The sequence below is a fragment of the Montipora foliosa genome, chromosome 13, assembly GCF_036669935.1.
Source record: "Montipora foliosa isolate CH-2021 chromosome 13, ASM3666993v2, whole genome shotgun sequence".
NCBI lineage: Eukaryota > Metazoa > Cnidaria > Anthozoa > Scleractinia > Acroporidae > Montipora > Montipora foliosa.
In genome coordinates this window covers 12,334,708-12,361,488 of record NC_090881.1, presented here as the reverse complement: position 1 = coordinate 12,361,488, position 26,781 = coordinate 12,334,708, and the positions used below count along the sequence as shown (strand labels likewise).

The 26,781-nt window shown below is 38.4% G+C and overlaps 1 protein-coding gene across 1 annotated transcript in view; it reads right to left on the bottom strand.

Moving 5' to 3' along the window:
• Window positions 1-21,467, bottom strand: part of LOC137983628 (uncharacterized) — a 38,732-nt gene extending 17,265 nt beyond the window's left edge. Inside the window, exons 1-5 of the mRNA XM_068830777.1 lie at window positions 21,299-21,467; window positions 16,605-17,863; window positions 12,656-12,787; window positions 6,097-6,156; window positions 1,536-1,586 (exon numbers count right to left, since the gene is read on the bottom strand). Of these exons, the coding sequence (XP_068686878.1) occupies window positions 1,536-1,586; window positions 6,097-6,156; window positions 12,656-12,787; window positions 16,605-17,838 (1,477 nt within the window). The 5' untranslated portion in view covers window positions 17,839-17,863; window positions 21,299-21,467. The remainder of the gene's footprint in view (window positions 1-1,535; window positions 1,587-6,096; window positions 6,157-12,655; window positions 12,788-16,604; window positions 17,864-21,298) is intronic.
• Window positions 21,468-26,781: the final 5,314 nt, after the last annotated feature.

The following is a 26,781-nucleotide window of genomic DNA, read 5'->3' as shown; positions in this document are numbered from 1 at the left end:
GCACAAGCAGTCTTGCAAAAAAAGAGCAAGAAGTGTCAAGAACACCCAGTTGATCGTTTGGCTCAGTTAGTTGTGCATCGGACTTCTGCACAGAAGGCTGTGTGGTTAACTCTGGCTGGACCAAAACTCAGGGTCGTTAAACAACTAAGGGGGAATTTCTACGTAAGCAATTGGACACAAATGTCACTTGTCACCCAACGATACTGTTGTCCTTTTGTTTCTATTCAGGAAGCCAATCCGGTGGCATTAGTTTCTGATTGTCGTACAGAATGCACGCTTGGGTATGGAGCACATGGAAAAGCTGTTCATGTTCATTTCGTTTAGAGAATCAGGGAGCATCTGATGAGTTGGGTCCTTAAATTAGGTTCGATTTTTCAGTTAATTTGCCAATCTCGTACCCAGAGTCCTTGTATTGGGGCTTTTTGGTCCGCGGGTGAGAGTCCAGAAAGACTTTGGGATAATGAGGTCCATTTTCCCAGAAAACGTGGCTTCCGGTTGATTGCGCCTGCTTGAGTTTAAACGGAAACAGAAAAGAGAAAACAGTAAACAGTAGAAATGGTGCGTTCAAAGTGTTCGTGACCAAAAAAATTTAGCCTTACAAACCATAAAAGAAACTGGAGAAATGATCATTGGCTTGCTGTAAGAGCGAGTGAAGACAAAACTTCTGACGCTTTCGGTAAGTGTATTTTTAGTGTTTCAGCATGCATTCCATCGTGCAAGCAACACGATCGACAAAGTTTGTGGAAAGCACACCAATGTCCTATTCCACTACAATTTTGTTTCCGTAATTCTGAATGGCTTCGACAAGACCTTCTTCCATGGAACTTTCGCAACAGTAATCAGTCTTTAGCAGCATGGGAAAATCCCTGTGCGGTATTAGATATAATTCAAACTCCGTCGTTTGATTACTTTTGTGATTTATATATTTCCGAAGTAGAAAAAAAACAAACAGCACTGAAACTAGTTTTAGATTTTAAATCTCCCTCCAAATTCTGGGGTTCCGAATTAGTCATCGACTTCCTTTCAGACTGCCATTGTTATGCAAGTGACCAATAAAAAAAATAGTTCAAGTCCATTATTCCAGAGTCTTTCCGGGCGCTCGCCCGCTGACCAAAAAGTCCGAGGACTCTGGGTACGAGATTGTTAATTTGCCAATCATCATCATCATCATCACCATCAAGCGGCCCTAGGGGTCGGAGCACACTCAATTACTCTCTGCCAAACCATGTGAGTGGTTGAGTGAGCATTAATATCTGCAAATGGTCAAACTTTGCTCATATACCACATATCACTGTCACTCTCCAATAAAAACACTCACATTATCTCACAAAAAATGAGCCATTTACATGTGAACCTATCTCCCATCTCACAGAGCTTGTCCATCATAGTTTTTGACATTTCTTTGAGAGTAAAAGAAACACTTATTAAGTGACCCTTGAAAAACATTTGCCAAAAAAAAAAAGGAAATGGTTCTCCCTCGATTACCTCAGTTAAGCTCAGTTAACTCAATAAGCCAATAAAATGCATGAACTCACCATGTGTTTGTCTTCTGCTGCCTTCATAGGTTTCATGCCTCTTCAGGATGTCTTAATAAAGTCGAATCAACCAATTGATTATAAACCAATCAATAAAATTAAAATTAATGCTAATAAAGAGGACACTAATACATACAAAGAGGGGTGAAAGGTAAAGGACATTACCTCTACTTACTTACCAAGAACAAAAAGCAAACAAAGATGAATGGAGAGGATTTGACATGAAATATGTTCATAAAAGCTGATATAGAGACCGCTGAGTCACTGACATGTTTACAGTGAAGCATTTAGCAAGATTTCTGCACAGGCCTCTACTTCAATATACTTTACATTTCTCTTACCAAGAAATCAACTCTCTCTATAAACAAAGATGAATGAACTTGAGTGGACAGGAGATACATGGAAGTTCATAGAAAAAGAGTTGAATTAGCACACGACATTTGGCAGGATTTCCACATAGGCCTCTATTTCATTATGTATACACTCCTGTGTTTTAAGATAACGATAGAAGTGACAATAGGCCGTCATAAAACTTGTGCACATTTTTCTTTGAGAAGAGAAAGAAAGAAAGGAGAAGAGAAAGGAGAAAAGATAAAAAGTTAAAATAGAAAGGCTCAACCCACTTTCAATACTTTCAAGAAACTGCACAATTTTAAGGGTAGCCTCTAGGAAACTGTACACATCGAGAATTGACACATGACAACATTTGGCAGGATGTCCACGTAAGGCCTCTATTTCATTACTGTATGTAAACACTCCTGTGTTTTAAGATAACGATAGCAGTGACAATAAACCATCATAAAACTTGTGCACTTTTTTCTTCGGAATTTCATGTTCTTTTTATATCAATGGTAAAAAAAGGGCTACTTATACTGTATATAAGAGATAACTAATGACAACGGAGGTTTAAATGTTAGGAATTATATAAATCCTGAGAGCCAACTTCTGTAGGCGCAAGGGATGCTGTGAGTTAATATTATTGCCGTCATATGCAGTAACACCTTAAAATATTATAATAATAATAATAATAATAATAATAATAATAATAATAATAATAATAATAATAATAATAATAATAATAATAATAATAATAATAATAATAATAATAATAATAATAATAATAATAATACCAAAACTTCTTAGCAGTCGAGGATTTTAAAACAGTCTTCTGAACACCGGGAGCGACAATTTTCAGAACCTCTCAAGTGCTTAAATATGTGGGAATGTTTGTCGGAGGCGAGATGTTCACGGATGCGAGTGGCGAAATGTCTATTGGTTTCACCAATATAACAGGCATTACAGCCTGCACATGAAAACTTGTAAATGATTCGCGATCGTAAACCCGCAGGGATAGGATCCTTCGCCCCAAACCAACTCCTAATTTTAAACGGGGTGAACACCAACTTAATTTTCAGGTCGCTGCAAAATTTGTTGACTAATTTCTTAATTCTGCGTTTTGTTATGATGGAAAAGGGACCGATGTACGGTAATTTAAAATACAGACAATTGTCCTTCCGAGCAACACTCTGAGAGGAATCGGAGATAGAGTAATTGTTGAGAAATTTTCTAACAACATTCTCGATAACGCTAGAAGGAAACAAATTCTTCCTTAATGTTTTGGTAAGGTTGCTTATGTCCAAGTGAAAACCAGTCCAAGTATTATTAATTTTAAATACTCGGTCAACCAGAGTGCGTACTAGTCCTAATTTGTAACTGAAAGGTACAAAGCTGTAACAATTAGTGAGAAGACCGGTGTAGGTCTTCTTGTGGAAAACCGAGGTAATAATGCCCTGATTACTATGGTTATCTAAAAGCACATCTAAGAAGGGAAGCTTGTGGTTTTCTTCCTTCTCCATAGTAAACTTGATGTTAGGATGCTGGCTGTTGATATAACTGAAGAAAGATAAAGCATCCTGCTCGGTATTAAACAAAGCAAAGGTGTCGTCAACATATCTGCGGTAAAACTCGATACCTGAATTGTAATTCTCTAACCAGCGTTTCTCATGGTGACCCATAAAGAGATTAGCTAATACAGGAGCAAGCGGGGAGCCCATGGCTACCCCATGAATTTGATCGTAAAAATTACCCAAAAATGAAAAATGGGTTTGAGCAGTGGCAAAGAAAAATAACTTAGTAAGATTTTCCCGTCCTAATTTAATATCTGGATTGCCCTTCATAATGTAGTCTACCGCTAAGTCGATAGATTCGATGAGGGGAATGTTGGTGAAAAGACTTTCGACATCGAAAGAAACCATGAACTTATTTAGGGTATGGAGTCTAGTGACTTCACTAACAAAAGTAAAAGTGTCATGAGCACAGTAGTCATTAGGGATGTGAGGGTTTAACAATGTACATAAATACTTAGCTAGGTTGTAATTATAGGTTCCAATCGAAGAAACAATGGGCCGGAAAGGAGGTGTCGAAGAGTGATCTTGAACCTTATGCATCTTAGGAAGCCCATAAATTCTGGCTGGTTGAGATCCTGATGGATAGATCTTGTCATAAATGGTGTTCTCAATTTCATCATTCTTCTTCAGGTTGCGAAGAAACCGTTGTAATTGGCCCTCCCTTAGGAGAGTTGGATCATCCTTAAGTTTCTTGAATTTGGACGAATCCGAGATGATGTTAAGGATACTGCTATCATAAACTGTCCTGTCCAAAATGACCACACCATTCCCTTTGTCAGGTTTCAGAATGACAATGTTCTTATTCCTTTTGAGACTTTTCAAGACTTGGAGTACTTTCCGATCATTGTGAGATACACGATGAGAGGCGATGTAGGAGCTCGCAAGATGCGATAATGCAGCTTGGAGCTTACCAATTTGACCACGATCAACGATTTTCTTGAGCATGGAGCCATGAATAAGTTCGAAGCAAGTATAGATGTCAGACTTGCGTATAGATGGAGGACAGATGGAATGAGTCAGACCATTTTTGAGTGCATCGCATTGTTCAGGGGACAATTGGTGGGAGGACATGTTGATTACTGTTTTGGCATGTGTTTCCACTATCTTAGATGATAATTTGTTAATGTTGCTCTGTAGAGCGTTGCGCAAGAAATAAAAGTCAAGATTGTTAAGTATGTTTTGAAGCTTGTTGGAGATCTTGTCCCTCTCATTCTCGAGTCGCTTCAGTTCTTTAGATCTCTTATCGATGGCGCTGCGTAGTAGACGTTTCCGTATGGCTATGACATCCTTGGGAGAGGTGTTAGGCAAGGCAAAAGAAACGAATCTGGGAAAAACGCGAAGAGACTGACAGTTCTTGAGGAAATTGACATCAAGCCGGGCTTTCCTCGCTTTTGTAGATGTCTTCTCCAAATAGCGAAGCTCGGCAATGGACAACTTCTGATCATATTTGGCTGCTACATCGTGTAAAATGTTACCAAAACTTCTTAGCAGCACGAAGTAAGATATCGCTTTGATGATCCATACGATGTTTTTGAAATTCATATTTAATCAATACATGTTTCGGATGAAACATCATCCATCGTCAGTTGACAAATGAGAAATAAACTAAAGTTGAGCAATAAATAGTGTAACAAAGTGAGATATAACATGAATAATTAAGGATGAAGGCGAGAACAGAATAAAAACACCCAACCACGAAACAAAACAGAAAAAACCAAACTGTTTAGGCTAAGAAAAGAAACTAATTAGTATGAAAGGGATAAATTAAGATGTTTGACTTGGGAATTTAGAGATGGCTGCTCCCAAAGGATATGCATGGCTTCTTTGATTTTCAACATTCCCACATATTTAAGCACTTGAGAGGTTCTGAAAATTGTCGCTCCCGGTGTTCAGAAGACTGTTTTAAAATCCTCGACTCTGCTTCCACACGTTTCCAATTGAATCCTTTGGAAGCAGCCATCTCTAAATTCCCAAGTCAAACATCTTAATTTATCCCTTTCATACTAATTAGTTTCTTTTCTTAGCCTAAACAGTTTGGTTTTTTCTGTTTTGTTTCGTGGTTGGGTGTTTTTATTCTGTTCTCGCCTTCATCCTTAATTATTCATGTTATATCTCACTTTGTTACACTATTTATTGCTCAACTTTAGTTTATTTCTCATTTGTCAACTGACGATGGATGATGTTTCATCCGAAACATGTATTGATTAAATATGAATTTCAAAAACATCGTATGGATCATCAAAGCAATAATAATAATAATAATAATAATAATAATAATAATAATAATAATAATAATAATGATAATAATAATAATAATAATAATAATAATAATACCTCATTTTAGCCTAGGCCCAAGGAATGGGCTGGGCTATTGTGTTGTAAATCGGCATAAAGTTAAAGGAGATATAATAATAATAATAATAATAATAATAATAATAATAATAATAATAATAATAACCTATCATAAGGACAACTCAGACAGCCAGTTGACGAGAGAAATCACAATCATAGAGGACATTTTATGAAAATTAATAAAGTTGCCCCAAAATGTAAAGAACTAACAACAACAAAATACATCACTGGCATACTTTAAAAAAAATTGCCACAAATTATTAGGCAGCATTTCCATTTGATTTAAATAGTTGCCAGCCTACCATCCATCATTCCCAGTTGGTCTTTTATGTCTCCCTCTTCCCTCATCCATGTGAGCATTTCTTTAAAAAACGGAGAAAAGATAAAATTAAAAGGCTCAAACCAGTTTCAATACTTTCAAGAAACTGCACCATTTTAAGGGTAGACTCTAGGAAACTGTACGAATCCCCATTCTGCTATGTTATGGTACATGTACCACGTAAAACATTTGTCGTCCAACAAAATGTTATATATTGTGATGTAATAGGTTTATACCATAGCAACAAGAGATTGATCCAATATTTTGTCATTAAAGTGCCCATCACCTCAACACACTTCTCCATTTTATTTATTTTCCAAAATCATCCCAAATACATTGTGTTGTTTTTAGAATGTGTTGAGGTGATAGGCCCTTTTAAAATAATGCTTATACCTCACTGGTAAATACATTGTACTAAGGCATTGGCCCCTATAGATCTTTTATTGTCGTACATGTAAAGTAACAGGCAGGGTAAATTGGAAGACTTTGCAAAGTTAAAAAGAAAAAAAAATCTCTGCGGTGTATTTAGAGCTTCCTTCATGACTGCAAATTTTAAGGTGGCTCTGAATCAGCCCTAATAATTATTTTTTAACCCGAAGAAAATTTTATCCTAGCCTGTTGATTACTTCCCAATGATACAAAATAGGGGTCACCGCGTTAGATTTTCCTCTTTAAAAATGCCATGTGCATAAACCGTACATCTGCTGTATGTATCTCCATCTCGTAATCTCATTGATCCTACTATGATTTTCTGAAGAAAAACAGAAGCGATTTTTATGAAGCCAAATACTTAAATTTATGTTCTTTCCATCTTATTCAATTTAATTTAGGAGTTTGATTCTGAATGCCAATAGTCAATCCACTCTATTAAGCATTCACATACAGTGTATCTACACTAACTGAGACATGTAGAATCATAAGTCAAATAGATACAGTCTAGAGAAGAATTAATATATTAATGTCTTTATACATGTACCAAGAACTGAACCGTCTCTAAACAAAGATGAATGAACTTGAATAGAAACGTGTACACTGCAACAATGAAACAAGCCAAATTTTCAAATAGGCAACGAAACAAACCAAATGAAATTTTTATCTGCATGCTCATCAGCTAGATATAGTCTCCCTTCAAAATTCATAATACATTCAGTGCAAGGTCCACTCAGCTGGGACTCGAAAAAGAAGACTATTTATTTTTTTCTGAAGCATCTTTGCGGGCCGGAATCCTAAATCCTTGAATCTGATTGGCAAATCGCACGCTCGTATCCAGTCCAGCTTTTAACGATACGGACCACGGTCCGAAATCTATTCCGTATTGATACTATCGCGGCTAATTGAAAATTTTTTCACGACGGCGCGAAACCTCTTAAAATGCAAATTTTCGCTTACTAACCGTTGCAAAGAGAAGGCAAAGAAAAGGCCTGGTTATTCTTCAAAAAGGTGAGTATTCACATGATTTTGCTTACAACAATTTGCTGGTTTGCTGTTTTCCAGTTGTTGGTTTTCTTGAAATGTTCACAGTTGAACCTAAAACAACTTACACTGCAGAGCAGTTTTTTTAACTTGTTTTTTTCGGTTGACATCCGTAATTTTCTTTGGAGTTCCATTTTCTAATCTCGTTTTATATTGCTTCATTTAAGAATATACGTATTCCTAAATAGGCAACAAACACGTCGCAACGCTATGGTATTTCGCATTGTTGTTTTTCGTGAACTGTTGACATGCTGTTAAACTAAAACGGCTAACTGCAGAGAGCTTATAACTAATAAGATATGAGGGCAGAGACAGATGTTTGAGTATTTTCACTAAAATGTTTCCTGCTGTTTTAAGAACTTTTGTTTCATTTTCAACAAGAGGCTCTAAATAGCCTATACTCATGCGCTGCCACGTTATTTGTACTTTTGTTGACAGTTTAATAATAATAATAATAATAATAATAATAATAATTATAACTTTATTGTACACTACAAAAAAAGGTATATAGGTGTTATAAGAATCTATTTGAGAGAAGTTGCTCTTTACCGTGTGAGTTCATTGACCTATACTTTTCATCTTTATTTGAAAGAGTCTGTTTTTTTTCGATGGGTCCATAGACCTGTACTTTTCAAAACAATTTGAAGGAAGTTCTTATTTTTTCTCTGGGTCCATTGGGCTGTAAATTTCTCTCTTCTTTCTTCCAGTTTGCTGCAATTTCTGAAGTAGATATTTACTTTCTTATTATTTGTTTCCTTTCTATACATTGTCACCGAAAAGCCCAAATTGGGAGTTACAATAAACGTATGTATGTATGTATGTATGTATGTATGTATGTATGTACGTACGTATGTATGTATGTATGTATGTATGTATGTATGTATGTATGTATGTATGTATTTGATAATTCACATAAACATCTAAGAAATGCAACCTCATAGTTTGTTTCAAAACAATTAAATTTACTTTGAATAATAGAACAAAAGAGATCAATAACAGAATCTACATTTGAAAATACTTTTGTTACATTTTTTGGTTCAGAACCATTGTATACAAAAACGTGGTAACTCATCGTTTGCTTTGCATACCACTGGAAAACACAACTAATGCAGTAGCCAGAAATTCACATCAAAAAGCCTGTGCTGCTTTCCTTATTATTATCCAAAATGACAGTTTTAAGCTGTTGTTTACTGGGAACCACATTACAAGATAAATTTCCCTGACATCTTGCTCTATGAATAACTTTTACATGGCCAGCGGCCTACATCTAATTTCTTTAGGAAATCAGAAATAAAAACATATTTTGCTGGAGTAACATTTCTGATAAATTGCTCTTCCATTCTCAATGATACTATCAACTGTTTGAGAGGTGCAATAGGTACAAGACTTTTGAGGTGCAAAAACAAATAGAATAAAATGACACAGCAGAACATTCTTTGCAAGAACAAAGATAAACATCATTTAAGTGCTCCTAGGGTCTAAAATTTTGGTTTCGAACATATAATGAATGAACAATGCTTCCACTGTTGCTTTACATTTTAATAATGTTAACACATTTTAATCTCATAAGTAACAGATGTTTGTGCACATATATTCTGAAAATGTTGTACCAAATTCATTAATGAATCTACTTCAATTGAAGTACATGTTGCAAATGGGTCCCATACCTAATAAATCTCTGCCATGAGAGTAGAAAGTTCAAGTGTTAAAATATGAGATAGACTATTGATCGAGTTACGAGTTGAGTTGAGTTTGAGTTGAGTTTGAGTTGAGTTTGAGTTAAGATTGAGTTAAAATTGAGTTAATATTGAGTTACGGTTTTTGGCATTTTTGGCACTTAAATCTAATAAATATTAAGTAGAAGTCACTGAGAAGAGCACAAAACACCGTTTTCGTGAAGTTCACAGGTGTATACTTGCAAAATGGTTTTAACCTGATCAAAACAACCTTGAAATTTCATGCACGGTAGTATTCTTGTTTGACAGTTTTAGCACTTGGACTCCTTCGATTTGACTACTGACTCTTTTGCTGTTATGTGGTGTCATCGATCAGTAATCCCTTCAGAAGATTATGCCAAACCGACTACAAGGCTGATGAAAAGACCAGACAACACTGACCGTACTCTTTTCGACTAGTGTGTGCGATCTTAATATCCCACAGAGTTTATGAACATTGAAGGTTGTGAGACGGGACCTGTGATTTATAGTCCTTATTCGCGAAGACTTGAAAGTCTAACCATTTGCGGATGTTATTACAAAGGCAGCACTTTCTCTTCAATTATTTTAAGACCATGAGTGTTGCGGGTCTGGCCGGAGTCGAACTCACGATCTCCTGCATAACAAACTGAGCCATGGGCGCGCAGTTGCTCCTTCTAGCAATCAAGTCTATCAATGCAGAAAAGATGTCTTCTTGTAAGGCTAAGGATGGGATTTTAAGCCAGCTTATAGCCCCCGCGGCTAAACGATGAAACGTACCGTTTGTCGTCCAACAGCGTTGGTTTTAATGATCAGTGAGCCGCATGAGGGTTTATGTAAAATCAGGAATCCGGAACCTGGAACGCGTTTTTTCCCTTACTGACCCTTTGTCAGTTCTCATTTATGTACTTGCAAAAACAAAAGAAACCGCGCACGAAAAACCAAAATTAATTAACAAGTAAATAAATAAATGATGAGAAATAACGGTAAACTGCTTTATGCAAAATGATTTAAAGCGGTGCAAGTTTTAGGATGGTAAAAGTGTAGACAGAAAGAAATGTCTATCGTGATTTGTTCAGATATACTTTCAATTTCAGAACTTGTTTGTAGACCTTTTTTTTTACCGGTTGAGTAGGCATCCAGGCAGACAATTTTTAATCAACAATTAAAGATCACCTCTTCGAACGCTTGCCGACGACTCCGCGGTTAACTGTCAACATTCCATTGCGTGAGGACCAGAACCCGGAGTACGCAAAGATCACAAGTCTTACCATGTAGAAACGGGAAACAGAAGGTGAGCGAAACAAACATCATTTCATAGTGTTTTCACTGATTAGTAACAAGTCATATTTTAGAAAGGGGCCAGAATAGATTCCGAAAAACAATGCGAATCGCACCCGTGACCTTTCTAGTCGCAAAGTAAACGTGCGTGACACTCACCCATAACCAGGCACCGTGACACAATCCTGGCTTTTTCCCTACAACTTCGAAAAGGGGGGAAGGGGTGAACTTATGTGTGGCATCAAGTGTCCCCGACATGTATGACCGAGATTGGGTGGGCTCTAAAACAAAGGTCACTTTCAGTTTGACGGGTCACTCATACTTGCAGGTCATTGTTTTACGTCTTCAAAAGTAACCCAATACCTCGATTTGTCTAAGCCTAGGCCTAAAAGCCAAGTTTAGGTCTAGGGTTACCAAATCCATTGGTGTCACCATCTTTTTGGCTGGGATTGTAGCTAGGCAACTAGACGTCATAGCGGACCGAAGTAGGGATTAGCATGCATTTAATTTCATAACTTACAGTTTAAGTTACCCCTTAATAGCACTTTAAATAAAAATGTAATACCATCAAGGCCAGGCGAAACAATCAAACATTACTTTCAACATCTTGTCTCTTTCAAATTTTCAGTGAAATATATGGTTTTTCGACATGTGTGACTGGGTCAAACATGTTCACTTACTTAAATGCTCGGCTCGTTTAACTGCCAACATCACAAAACTTCGGTGCTGAATTTTAGAATTTCAGCGGTTATGAGCAAGAAGCGTAATGTGGGCTCATTTCGTCATATGTTTTCCTCTTTTGTTTACGGCGTTCTTGTGATGCCGGACGACAAATATGGTTCATGATAGCTGCCGGGCCGGCTTAAACTGGCGTAACAATAAAGCTCATGTATCCCTCTAAGAAGACATCGTTTTTGACGTCGATAGACTTAACAGCAGCAACGAGAATGATGCCGTGAAAGGTGTAATAATTATAAGATTGTTTTGATCATTGGAAAAGCCATGCCATTTTGCAAAATTTTATGCAAATATATCTTTCAACGCGGAGAAAACACTTTTCGAAGTGACTTGTACTGAATATTCACTACTTTTAATCAGGAGCACCCAACGTCAATTTTCGGAAAATATCTATTCGGAAGACGATTTGAGATCTAGAATTTTCGGAACATTTGTTTTAAAATTCCTTGCTTGCCTGCCTGTCCTAGGATTTTCGAACATCTAAAACATGGTATGATTGCCCATTTTTAACGGATTTTTACCCTTAACAGCTCACCTAGAATTTCGGGGGACTTTTTGTCTGACTGAAATTTTCGAAAAGGTAAGTTTTGATCCTTAAAATTTTCCAATCACTAGACTTTCAGCTAGGGAATCCGAACAGATGAAAAATTTTTAGGGGATAAAAATATGCCTATATCTACTGTTTAAATACTAAAATACGATTAACAATGCTACGTTTAAGTGCTTTTGAACTATATTCTCGTTGAGTGCCCCTGTTTTAATTCCGAAAAACACCTAAAACTGTAACTCAATCTTAACTCAAACTCAACTCAACTCGTAACTCGATGAATAGCCGATCCCGACCAGGGTGGGAATTGAATCCACAACCTAGTGTTTCTTTGTCCTTGTGTGGGTCCATTTCTATAACTAGGGCCAATGCTCTCATGGAGTACATGGGAATAAACATTTACTACTCTTTGACTAGTAACTATCACCAATTACCACAAAAAGCAGGGTTCTCAATAAGTTTTGGAGTAGACGGCTTGAATATAAAAGTAGGCGGCGGAAGAAGCGAGTGCCACTTGTTTAAATAGCAAGTTTATGACCGAAAAGTAGACGGCTCTAAATTTAAAGTAGCCGGTTTTTTAGCCGGCAGCCGGCACTTAATGAGAACCCTGAAAAAGGTAATGTAGCACCTCTAAAGCATTAAATTTTATTTTTTAAATAACATACACACACATTACATTACATCACATTTTAAATGTTGTATAGCTCATACATGACCATGTATAACCTTACCTTAAACTTTAAAATAAATTGTATACTGGCGTTCAATGTAGCTGTGAGAAGCAAAACACAAAAACTACTGTAGTGTACCTTCCTCGGCATTGGATTTTGAACTTTTTCTTTGGCCTGACTCGTTTGCATTTTCTCTGTTTGAAGTCACTGCTCCTGTAGGCTGTTGTTCAACCAAGTTATCTGCAGCTGAGTCTTGACAAGTAGCACTCTCTGATAAAGAGACCAATTACACAGTCATTGGATGATTCTTTGAATATCAACTTTGACTAGTAAATAAAAAAAGGAATTAGAAATTTAAATTGGAGCCATTTAAAAAATGGGACACATTGTACTGAATATTAAACAAGTGTTTTTAGCTCCCCAAATAAACTCTTATTTCCAAGGATTAGGAACTTAACCCTTCCCCACCTAAGAGTGAGACTTGTAGATTTTATGGTCCTTTGGCTAACAGCAGACTATTTTACTCACCAATTGGGGGCACGTTCATTCTCATCCCCAGAGTTTTCTTTTCTTTTGGTCCACGCCAAGAACACTGACTCTGGCCACAGCCAAAGCAGGAAGTCCAGCTGACCATTTTCAGAAATTTGAAACAACAGTCATCAATGGCTACAATATTATACCATTACCACGACTGTGCATATTTTTGGCTGTGGTCACTGAGTCCATGTTTTTGGGGGTGACAAAATGAAAAGTGGGCTCTGGAGATGAGGATGGAGCACTTTAGGTGTGAATGGGTCAAACATCTACGCCCACTTAAAAGCCCTGTCCCCTTTAACACTTTTAACACTTCCCCACCTAAGGCTAACAAAAGACAATTTTACTTGCCGACTGGGGGTGCTTTATGTGCAACTGGCTTAAAATATTTTCATTCTTGATGAAAACACTTCTAATCCTTATTGACTTTATTTACAGTTAACTGTACGTATTACTTTTAGCTTTATTAGTGGTTAATTAGGATGTTTATTCTGAATTTTTCTGGCACAATATTATGCAGCTGGTATATATTAAAATATGGCATACAGTAATATTTATCTTGTGTACATGCATTGCGGATTGGTTTGGTTTAGGTTTTTTCTACCACGCATATCATAATAATATCTGACCTGCTAATCGCCCTTTCTCGCAATTGGAGACTGAATTACTAAGGGCGCAGCTCAACGAGGTCGGACCGAAGGAGCTGTGCTGCCAGCTAGGCGCTCAGCCCTGAACACGACCCATGTATGACCTCGGAGCACACCACCACAGCCTGGTGGAATAGGCCGGAGTACCCGGAGAAAGACCCTCGGAGTCAGATTGAGATCGACTGAAACTCAGCCCACATAAGACCCGAGCCAGAGTTGAACCCGGGTCGCAGAGATGGGAGGCACGGTTGATGACCACTAAACCACCCTGACTCCTCAGACTCATGGCGCAAAGACTCATGGCGGTTTACAGTAAATATCATTCTTTCTCTAGGGTGAGAAAGGACATCTTGTAAAGGCATCCCTGGCAGCTGCTATCTGAGTCTATATTCAATTTCACCCACCCACCCACCAATCCAACCAACACATGTACTTCAAATGAGGACAGACCACAACACGGGGAAGGGGGGGGGGGGGAGGGGGGGGGTTCCCCCTATTCTTCACAAACAGAGTGTGGATTCTTTTATGTCCAACAGTCTTGATTAACAGGAAAAGTTGTGAGAAGGGGCCTATGGGTTATAGTCCTTATCCGAGAAGACTTGAAAGTCTTATTTTACGACCCTGAGTGTTGGTCTGGCTGGAGTCAAAATCATGACCTCCCGCATGGCAGCCCAATGCTCAACCAACTGAACCACCATTGCACGGTAAATGTGTGATACCTGTATCGTACAATTACATGTACGTGCATCTTTTATCCTCTTACAGCAGACCTTCAAAACCATTTTGTACATGTAAAACTAGTCACATTTCATATGATTAAGTCTCCCTGTCATAGTCCTATAATTTTATTATTCTAGCTAATGGCCTCAACAAAGGGACACAATCCCCAAGGGAAACTTTAAATAGGATGTACTTTATAATTGGAGCAAGGCGGCTTGTGGGGAGGACAGCCCCTACAGGGCTTGAAATTAACTTGCTCAGGTGCCACCTGGCGACTAATGGAGAAAATTTGGTCGCCAACTTTGCATGCAAAGAAAGTCATAATTTAAAAAAAACCAGCACGAGAAAGATCTCTAAAGCCATTGTTGTTTTCGGCTTTGTCTTTAGTTTGGTGGCGGTGTTCTTTAAGGTTATTTGAAATGGAGCAAAGCACAGTCCATGTTTTCCATAGCAAGGCAAACATGGGTCCTTTATCCTTGCTTTTCACCTCTTCAAAATGCAGTTGTGGCAAGCAACTTACTATCGATCTCAGACGTCCGTGGACAAAGGCTTTTTTTCAGCACACTTCACGGACCGTTGATTTCAGTCTGCGGATAAAAAATTCTGATCACCTGATAACATTTTTTGTGGCTTTACCGATCTCGTGATGCCATTTTCTGTTACTCTCCCGAAAGGGAAAAGCGCGAAACGATATTGACGGTGAGTAAAACCAGCCAAAGCTATTACGGGTAACCCATTAAAAGCTTTGTCCGAGGAAGTAAGAAGCAGGTGGAAACTTTTCTTCAGTTTTTTTTCTTTTCTTGGCCGTGGGAAGAAAAAAGGAAAAGCGCCACGTGGTCGGTATTTTCTTAACCGCAGAGCCACAAAAAATGTTATCACGTGATCAGAATTTTTCAACCGCAGACTGAAATCAACGGTCAGTGAAGTGGGCTGAAAAAAACCCTTGTCCACGGACGTCTGAGATTGATAGTAACTTTATCGCAACTAAACCCAATACTACAATTGCTCGGCCTAGGCCCCCACACAACCACAATTCTCGTACCAGTCTCCGACCAAGATAAAAGGAAAGGCTCGTATATGGTTTCAGTAGCCTCCAGAATCAGAGGAACTTGGGTTTCTTAACATACTTTTCTACCAATATTTATTTCCATGAATTAATCACCTTGTGCAGTCAATTTTGCAGGTGTTCGCTTTCTAACAGAGGGGACAAGTTCTCTAACCCACTTTACGTTAAGGGTACAGGTTTCTTTTTTAAGGTTCCATGCAAATTTCAAACTTATTATGCGATATTCAGGTTCATTATCAATATCAAGCTAGTTCCGAGGAGGTCCTTCGGTAATATGGCTAAATCTACATTTTCAGCATTCACAACTGACGATGGATTTAAATTTTCAATTAACCTTCTGGCTGAATCTTCGTATTCCGGGCGCAAAATTCACGTAACCGGCTAGAAGCATACGATGTTTAAGTGCGCCCACGATCCCATGAAGCCGCTGAAACAATATGGCGCGTAGTAAACACCGTGATCGAAGTATCGAAGTACATTTGTGCTATTAACATTGACAAACCGATTTTCTTGTAGTATATATACATTATTTTAATGGGGAAAGAAAGATGAGTCTTGTTCTAGCTACCAGTTCCGAACGATTTCATCATGATAGGATTCAAATACAAAAGTTGTCTACTGTTTATCCTGGGTTATCAGACAAAATGTGATTCGCCAGCTGGCGACCAGTTCTGAAAACCTAGTCACCAGCACTCAATTTTTGGTCGCATTGGCAACCAGTGAGTCGCAATTTCAAGCCCTTAACCTTTGGACAACGTGCTAATCATTACTTTTGGCGACCACACCCACATGAAAGGACAGAATTCTTGCGGTTTTCTAAATCAGGATCAATGTTCTGTCTGAAAATGAATCTGCCCCTAACTTCCAACCCAAAGGGCAAAAGGTCCTCTGGGAACTGAAACATGGAAACCAGATTTCTTATTCACGTATCACCAAGGAGACCTCTTAGTATAAGCCTTATTGTTTTTTACGGGTGTCCTCGCCACTTCATATATGTTTTAAGTTTAATATACCAGTAATTACAATTTCGTATTATAATGGCAAATAAATTATAGATGATTGATTAAATATATTAAAAAAATAAATAAATAAAGATGAAAATAGATATTAATTACCATACCATGAACCATACTCCATAACTTGTCAACAAATTCTTCACATTGTTTTTTCCAACAGTACTCCTTGCCATAAGCTTCTCTCAGGAATTTGCTTTCTTCAAGGCACACTCTGTGTCTTTCACTGACACCCACAATTGCTTCAGCCCATTTACCTGGATCTTCTGAATCAACTATGCTGTATACTCCTAAGGGAATGCTCTTTATTGCTCTAGCAAATCCTGAATTACTCCCTACAAGAACTGGTAAACCAGCCGATAGAGCTTCAAGGGCAACAAGACCAAATCCCTCTGATTTTGATGGCATGATAACAAGGTCGACTTCACAAAAGAGATCCTTCATTCTTGCCCGGTTCTGTACAAATTTTCGCACTGTCAGCTGTTGATCTGTAATTCCACAGACGAGAAGTCTTCTCCTGACCTCCTCCTGCTTCCCATCAGGGGCACCCACAAACAGAAGATAATAAAGTTTTCCTTTCAGGCGTTGATCAGCAAATGCCTGAACAGCAATGTCATATCCCTTCAGTTCAAAGTCCTCAACATCTCCACGTCCACACAACAACACCTTAAAATCATCATCACTCTCAACTTTGGCCTGTTGGACTAAATGCCCAAATTCCCTATCAAATAGACCAGGAGCTATTTCAAAAATATCCTCTACCTTCTTACACCCCTGCAAATAGGAAGAGTAAGCCCTTCTAAGTCTTGGTCCCACTGGAACAACAAGGTCAGCATATTTGCAAAGACCAACCTCATCCCAGTGCTTCTGTTCACCTCTTGAAGTAGGATTATAATAACCCTTATATTTGCTTAGGTCTTCTGGAGCAGTATGCACTACGTGCACCCATTTACAGTTTTGGAATTGTGGAGACCGTTTTATGACCTTAATTTGCCGGCCAAGTTTCACACCATGGCCGACAACAACATCCATTCTGTGATCTTGAGGTGGGAAGCCCAACCAGTCAAGAGGTTCACTGAAGCCTGGTTGTTGCTCTGCATGAAGAACATTAATCCCAAAATTTTGGGCTTCCTTTTTGTCTTCATCTGTACAAGCACCCTCTGGGACCAACAGAGAAACTCTGACATTTGGCTGTTGTGACAGATGAATTGCAAGCTCTCTGTTTAATGTTGACAACCCCCCAGCCGATGAATTCCATTCACTCCCTAAAAGAGTAATGTCCAGTGCTTCCTTGCTTTGGGCAAAAATCTCCTCTGCTTCAACAAGTAGTCCTTGTGACATGATTCCAATTCCAATTGACAGACCACTGAAATGGTTTACAATATAGACACTGAGTATTAACAGCAATTACCATAATTATTTTACAGCCAAATGCTCATCCTGACATATGGTAATTTTGGCAAAAGTTTAGGACGTCAGTGCTTAGTGGTGCATGGGCAATGGACAAGTCATGTTTGCACAAATTTGCCTAATATTTACTTTCTAGACTGCACAAGCAAAGAATGAAAAAATAACAACTTTCATCACACCTCTTTGTCATTATCCAAACATGGAAGTTTATGGGGTGAAATAAAGCAATGACCAACAGTTTAGACTTGATATTAATGAGCACAGAAAGTCCAACTAACATTACATAAGAAAATGTGGGTATCTCTTACCAAACCAGTAAGTGCCAGTACAGTAAAAACCTTTCTTTCTGTACTCTTACTGCAGTGCCCTGGACCATAACAACAGCTACCAGTAATCAAGTGAAGCTATGATCTTTGCAGTTATAAAGTTATGAAGCCACTGACGTTGGGAGCTGGTCATTTGTGGGTTCTAATGGTCCCGTGAGGAATGAATCAATGATGAAATGGTATATGAAATGAATCATAATGAACTGCAGATATGAAATCAAGTGAAGCTATGATCTTCGCAGTTATGAGAGAAATTTTTGCAATTGCATAGAAAAGCCTGAAAAATTCAGGACTTCAACGGGGTTTGAACCCGTGACCTCGCGATTCCGGTGCGACGCTCTAACCAACTGAGCTATGAAGCCACTGATGTTGGGAGCTACTGTGGTTGTCTCGTTAGTCTAGTGGATATCCGAAACTGCAAGGTGAAGCCATCGATCCGGGTTCAACTCTTTGCCTCGCCTATTGTGAATCTTCTCAGCTTGTTTAAAATCTTTGTTTCGTTGAAGTAGATTTGAAGTCTAAAGTAGACTGTACGTCGTATAAGTTGAATAAAAAGGGAAATGTCAGTTTGAGGGATGGAAAGAAGTGATGACCATCCACATTATGGTCAATTGACACCTGTCAAAACAAGGTATCCGCTGAGCAGTATCACATTACCATACCACGTGCTCAAGTTTAGAGCACATTAAGGTCAGCAAAAAAAAAATGACCTGCTCCCAACGTCAGTGGCTTCATAGCTCAGTTGGTTAGAGCGTCGCACCGGAATCGCAAGGTCACGGGTTCAAACCCCGTTGAAGTCCTGAATTTTTCAGGCTTCTCTGCGCAATTGCAAAAATTGCTCTCATAACTGCGAAGATCATAGCTTCACTTGATTTCATATCCGCAGTTCATATATGATTCATTTCATATACTATTTTCATCAGCAACCAGTAATTTAAAATGATTATAAACACATGACTAATTGTCTACAAATTAACGTTTTCAGGGTCAATGAAATATTAAACAATTACAACCATCTACTTCAGCCAGTGGTCAGAGTGAGGCTGGAGCCAGAAACTCTGGATTACAAGTCCAGCCCACAATGAACTCATCACACTGCCTCCCATTGCAACAACCACTCTGCCACTCATGGTTTGCAAGTCCAAATTATTTTTTTGCACACTCTCCCCCATGGAAAATCCCCTGAGGAGAGCAGACAGTTATGTGCCAGCATTTAGATGCTCTAGCTTGTTTGTGCCAAACTAAAGAGATCAATCAAAGATGCACTGGAAATTAACGTCTATGCCAAGCTTAAAGGCCCACCTTCAACCGACAGGCTTTTCAACCATTTGTTTTTGTTATGGAAATTCACATTTCTTATCGCAGCGATCTAATTGGATGAATCTCGGATTCAGGTGGAATTTTCATATATGAAAATTGTTCCGAGGCACACAATGCCTGTCAGTTGAAAGTGGGCCTTTAAGGTGGATTGAACCAGTTTCACCACTTTTTGAGACCTTTTCATTAGAAGGGTTATAACTACTATACTTTATCACGTAACAGCTATGTTATGGTTCCATTTGAAACACCAATTGTTTAACAAAATGCGCCCACTATTGTAACGTAATAGGTTACCATGGCAACATGAAAGCTCTTCAAAAACACCCTATATTTCATCTTTACTTGCTTATATCTCACAAATGAACTCAGAGACCCCCATTTTTTTTTGTAGAATAGTAATTAGCAATGTGAGATAGAACTATCAGCAAAGTTGTAAAAATTCTTGGGAGCCAATTCAGGTAGCTCTTGTAGTGTCTGAATTGATTCAGAAGCTTAACTTAATTGCGCCGAAATTCCACAGAAGCATACAATGACTCAAAAAAATTGCAAAGTTGTAATAATTTCTGCATTTGATTCAGCTCATGTGAAGTACGGTGTCTGGATAAAGGCCGCTCCACAGCTGTAATTCCCAGCTAAGCCAGGCGGGGAAAATTGCTTAGCCGATCAGAATTATACATGTACCGGTCATTCTGAATTTATTCGGACCCCGTACTTCACATGAACTTAAAATTATTCATTGAAGTCAATTCAGGTCACGTGAAGTACGGCATCTGAACCGGGCCTAAGAAATCAGAGGGATACATTAGGGTGTACCCTTGTAGTGGTTTCGCTTAATCTGTGATGTTCAATTTTTTCAAATACCAAGTACATGAAACTTCTCAGACTCTCACAAAATTCAAATGCTAAGTCAAAATGAAGCATAGTGAGAGAAACTTTGAATTGAGCTCTCACTTGATCTTTCTCTGCGAGACTCTAACACTAAAAAATGGATCGGTAAAGGAACATTTAAGCAGGAGGAAATGTCAAGTAAGTTTAAATTGCCACTGCAAAAGAAGCAAACAAGTTTCTGCGTACAGCCGCCTGGTTGAAAATGCTCGAACCCGAAGGCAAAATGCAAGAAAAATGCCGATGGTGATAAAGAGCTCTTGGTTCTCAAATTATTACAAGCAATTAATTTTCCAACAGAAGGATGTGCTATCCATCGCTTTTTTGGGTAAAATGAAAACTACTTTACAGATCGTCCGTGGTCTACAATGTATCTCGTCACAGGTCACCTTGCAAGCAGAGCCTTTCTTTTGCTTGCTCGATTTTGGCGTTCTCGAGAAAGGCTCTGCATGAATCAAGTAAGATCTTTATTGAATATGCCCTGCATGTTGCCAGGATACAGTCTCGAACCCAAGTCTAATATGCCAGATCTCGCCACCATCTTGGTTTTTCATGGTATAGCGGGCTCAATTATAACCATCGGTTTTGTCACTAAAGGGACGCTCGCACTTGAATAACCGGTTTGACGAGAGAAAACAAGATTGAGTAGTCCAGAAGTTCGGGCTGCGGCGGCTTCAGAGAGTTGGCGCGATTCGGGCAGAGCCTACTTTTCTCCTCCTCAGTAAAGAAAAAGACAAAAGGAGGCTCTGCTCGCAGGGTGGTCACAGGTGAAATCATCACTATTTAAAACCGGAAGAAACTTGAGGGACACTATTTCCAAAATCCGTTACCAAAATGAAAATCAAAGCAGCTAAATATACCTTCTAGGATAGTCTTAACAATCCCTACAGGGATAAGCACACATCTCGACTGTAGTTGCAGTAATGGAAAGTCGCCTCCAGAACCATCCTCGGAGACCCAGGGGCAGATCGTGAGGCAAGGGAAGTGTAAACGGGCGAAAGAAAATGGCGACCAAGAAAGGCATAGTAGGGCGAGAAGAGCCCCTGGGGAGCCCTGGGGACAAGGTTCCAAACAACAAAGGAGACTTTTGTCTGATTGGTTGATTGTTTTGCTTGTACCCAGGTTTTTTCACGCGCGCGCGCGCGAAATAACAAACAAAATGGCGGCCAAAGATGTCTTGTTCGATTACAAGCTCTTGGGATTTTTATAGCAGCAGCGACGTGTACAACTTTTTTTCTGTCGGAATAGCGGTAGTTCAGTGGTAGAAGCTGATTCCTTTCAAGTCTTTCACTTTCGCGTGATCGATTTTTCGCCCGTGGCTTCATGCATAATTGATTTTTCCGAGTTAAATGTTACTGAATGTTGTGATAGATCGATCGATTGAGGTGGTTGTTCGAGGCCTTGCTGTCAAGTCTACTAAGGTAAGATGAATTCGCGATTCCTTTTCTTTTGTTTATAATCTCAAGCCATAAGCTATCGCACCCTATTAAATGTCCTTTAAAAAATTAGTGTATTTTATTTTCCTTCTTGTCCACAGAAACATTATACGAAATGCCAGCGTTGTGTACGTCTTCTTCACCAGTTCCTTCTAGTTACAATTAGCAACGTGTGTGGAGGATTTGCTAAATCGCCATGGATTGAAATCGGAGGGTAGATAATGAGGGTACTGTAGTAACTTGTAGGTAGTTGATGAATGTGCAGCCTACTGTTATTTCCTATTATTCTGAGCCTTTTAAATTCGCTGGTTTTTCAGGTAAAATTATGTATTTTTTGTGCTCATGGCCGGAGAAAATGTAGTAAGCTTGCACTTCATGTTGATTTAAAAACAATAATTTTGAACCTCTCAATGATGACTTCAATTAGGCATTTCCATGACTTTTCCTATTCACGTGCAAATGCTGGTATTTTGTTCCTACTTTTAGGTTAAACCCCCCCCCCCCCCCCCGATTTTCTCATTTTCTGACCATTTTACCTACTTGACACCCTGTAAATAGCAATTTGTTTAAATTGTACATCATGTGGAGGGAAAACCTGTGCAATGCAGCATGTCAAAACACTATAGGGAAGATAATTAATTTTATTGTTTACCTATCGTCATTAATGTGCCAACCAGAGGCTCACTGGCTGTTGAAACAAAAGGTTCTTTTGTTCCTGTGGTTGGCACATCAATGCTTGTCATCAGATATTTTATATAGATGAACTTCTAATTCACAATAGCTGTGAACTGCCAAGTGTTTATTAACCTTAAGTAATGGTCCGGCTAAGAAGCAGGCAGCCCAGCGGCAAAAGTACTTAGAAGCTGCGAAATATTAATTTTTAACTTCACTCCAATCGAGGCATCTGATTGGCTAATATCGGAAAATGTCGAAAAAAGATGAGAAAAAAATGAAAAAAAAGCCTTTTTTGGATTTCTTCTTCCCCATGCCCTTGATCTCTGTCTCTCGGCCAAATTTGGGCATTGTTCTATGCGCCAATCAAATGGCGCATAGAATCTTGACGATATTTACAAACATAGTTTTTGAAGGCATAATGATTTGTTCTACGAAACAGAATCTAATTTTTTAGACGGCAAGTCGATTACATTTTTCATTGAAATTCAAATTTCGCGCTTTTAGCTGCTTACACCAATGGGAACAGCCGAACTTAATTTGATTAAAAATGTTGGCACATTTTAACTAACCGACGCTATTGCCGCGGGCTATTGTTTTTCTGCCTGCTTCTTAGCCGGACCATTACTTAAATTTAAAGACAACTAAATATCAGTATTATCTTATCTTCAATCCTCATCAGAAAGTAAATTTCAACTTACTTCCTTCATTAAACTTAGCTGGTCAATGCCTTGAACCAGTTTCAATCTTAAGATACTTGGGTATGGTATCTATATTGGCCATTACCTTTCCTGGCATGATCATATTCATTATATTTGTAACAAAATTAGTAAAATTAATGTCATAATTAAGGTTAAGCATTGTCAGTAAACATTGTCTAATCAATGTCTATTATTCGCTTATTTAGCCATATTTACTATATGGCTCTATGTTGCGGGGTAGTGATTATGAAAACCCATTGTCACAGCTTATAAAATTCAAAAATAAAGTTATGAGAATCATTAATGATGTTCCCCCATCCCACATTATGTTTTCTTAGGTCTATTAAAATGTCACGATATTGCTAAAAAGTACACATTTATTTGTGCATGATCATCTTTGTGGTGATAAGCTATGTATTTTTTTCCATATTACTAGTTTCGGAGCAACATAATCATTCAACTCAGGATGCAGGATTTCTTCATGCTATAGCCAAATTCCAATGTAAGAAAATTCTGCCTATCTATTATTGGAAAATACTTTTTTACCACAATTGCTTGTAATCTCGCAATCTGATTGGCTAATTTGCCGTTGTCGATGAGAGTCTAGACAACGAGGTACGCACCATGACTTCCTCTTTATAATCGAAAAAGCAGCACATCTAAAATCCTATTTTAATTAATTAATTTAAAAAGCAATTTTTGAACACTATTTTGCTCAGTACTGATTTCCTTACTTGCTGGTATGTACTCCAGTATTATAAGTCTACATATTGCAACTGAATGGGATATCCTGTTCTGTAGATTGAGCACTATTTAAAGGTAAGAATATAATATTATTCTCTCTATGAGATTGTTGTTAACTTGAATGTATTCACATTATGGATTACATTCACAAATGTTTTACCTGGTTATGTCATTTTGGAATGTATTTATATATGAATCAGTGTCAATCTCCTTTTTAGTATAGTTAACTATATACCATTTATTTCTATTGGTGGTATAGTGTATATAATTACGTTATCTGTAATAATTTCGTTTTTTTCCTCTCCTGAAGCAGTTTTATACAAATGTAAATAATACTTTGCCTGAGATGAGTAAATTTTGTATCAAGAAAACGTGTTACAAGTGCAGTAAATAAATAAATAATAAATAATTTAACTACGAATCAGTGTCAATCTCCACATTTTGTGCAAAATTAGTATTTGATGTATCCACAATGACTGGATAGCATTGACGGGACGTCCTGACTGTTCTTCCAACAAAGAACTAGCTCGAAGTGACAGATTTCAACAAGACAATAGGCTCACTTTGCTGGTCGCTTGCGCGCGCCTTGCCACTTTTAAATTATAAATGTTCGACTCAAATTATTCTTCTGACAGGGATGGCACTAGGATTTTCCAATCTGGGTCCTGGGACCCGCATGTTTGGCCAAATTGGGGTCCCAAATTATGAGAAAAAGAGAGTAATCAACTTGGAATTAATATTGACGCATATGCATATGCATAGGACCGGGCTACAAAGGCTTTTTCTTGAGCCGTTACATTCATTCCTGGACAAGATCTAGAGTTAATGAAAGAGCACCCTTCCCAAGGGTTTACGCATTACTGGTTTCCTCCCTTAGGAGCAACGAACAGTGACGTCTTTTGCTATATATTCATTCAGTGACTTGCAGAGTACATTCCTCTGAAGAAGACCGCAGAAGGCGGTCGAAAATTTAGTTTTAACCTTTTTAGATGTTTTAAACCCCATTTCTTAGAACTTCAATTATGAGCACAGATCGCTCCAACAGTTTTACAAAAAACAGAATATACTGACAAATCCAAGCAAGTTGTGTGAGTTATTTAAGTCAGTGCCTTGCGTCCTGGGACGCATTAAAATCTCGATGATGCATTTTTTGGATTTTATTTGCGTAAAAATGCACGATTTCTGCGTTAACGCGATCCCTGGTCTGATATTTGTGTGTCGGCTGTTAAGGGCGATTCCCGTATCACGAATTATTTTCTAAGATTTGGCCACGAGAACGCATGAGCTGCCGACTTGAGTTTCGTTCTCCGAGTTAGAATTATTTGTGCACGTCATTTTATCAACTTGAAACTCTCGCAGCTTAGGGCAATATGACAATATTCAAATTGAAAAAAGCTTCAAATTTAATGCTTTTTCAGTGGTTTAATTTTCAGACGTTAAAGTTTGCCAAGTCTAAGACACAATGGGGCAGAGTGAGATGTAATATATCAAACACGAGAAGGAGTGTTTCATCGGATATCCAAACACCGAGAAGCGAGTTGAAAAACGAGGCCGAAGGCCGAGTTTTTTAATTAACCGATTTCGAGGTGGTTGGATATCTGATGAAACACTCTTTCGAGTGTTTGATATTGCCTCTCAAAAGAATCAGTATTTTAAGAGATATTTGGGATCAAAGTTGGCGAAATTTTACGCTAATTAGGACCACATATCCAAACTTCCTTCACGGTAGTGATTTCTTTTGTTTTTGGCTTATGAATTATTAATGGCTTTGAGAAGATATCATAACAAGATTTGGAGCCATTTTGTAGACAACACCGTATCACACGAAACCTGCTGTGTTGAGAGATAGACTATTGATCGAGTTACGAGTTGAGTTGAGTTTGAGTTGAGTTTGAGTTAAGATTGAGTTAAAATTGAGTTAATATTGAGTTACGGTTTTTGGCATTTTTGGCACTTAAATCTAATAAATATTAAGTAGAAGTCACTGAGAAGAGCACGAAACACCGTTTTCGTGAAGTTCACAGGTGTATATTTGCAAAATGGTTTTAACCTGATCAAAACAACCTTGAAATTTCATGCACGGTAGTATTCTTGTTTGACAGTTTTAGCACTTGGACTCCTTCGATTTGACTACTGCCTCTTTTGCTGTTATGTGGTGTCATCGATCATTAATCCCTTCAGAAGATTATGCCAAACCGACTAGAAGGCTGATGAAAAGACCAGACAACACTGACCGTACTCTTTTCGACTAGTGTGTGCGATCTTAATATCCCACAGAGTTTATGAACATTGAAGGTTGTGAGACGGGACCTGTGATTTATAGTCCTTATTCGCGAAGACTTGAAAGTCTAACCATTTGCGGATGTTATTACAAAGGCAGCACTTTCTCTTCAATTATTTTAAGACCATGAGTGTTGCGGGTCTGGCCGGAGTCGAACTGACGATCTCCTGCATAACAAACTGAGCCATGGGCGCGCGGTTGTTCCTTCTAGCAATCAAGTCTATCGATGCAGAAAAGATGTCTTCTTGTAAGGCTAAGGATGGGATTTTAAGCCAGCTTATAGCCCCCGCGGCTAAACGATGAAACGTACCGTTTGTCGTCCAACAGCGTTGGTTTTAATGATCAGTGAGCCGCATGAGGGTTTATGTAAAATCAGGAATCCGGAACCTGGAACGCGTTTTTTCCCTTACTGACCCTTTGTCAGTTCTCATTTATGTACTTGCAAAAACAAAAGAAACCGCGCACGAAAAACCAAAATTAATTAACAAGTAAATAAATAAATGATGAGA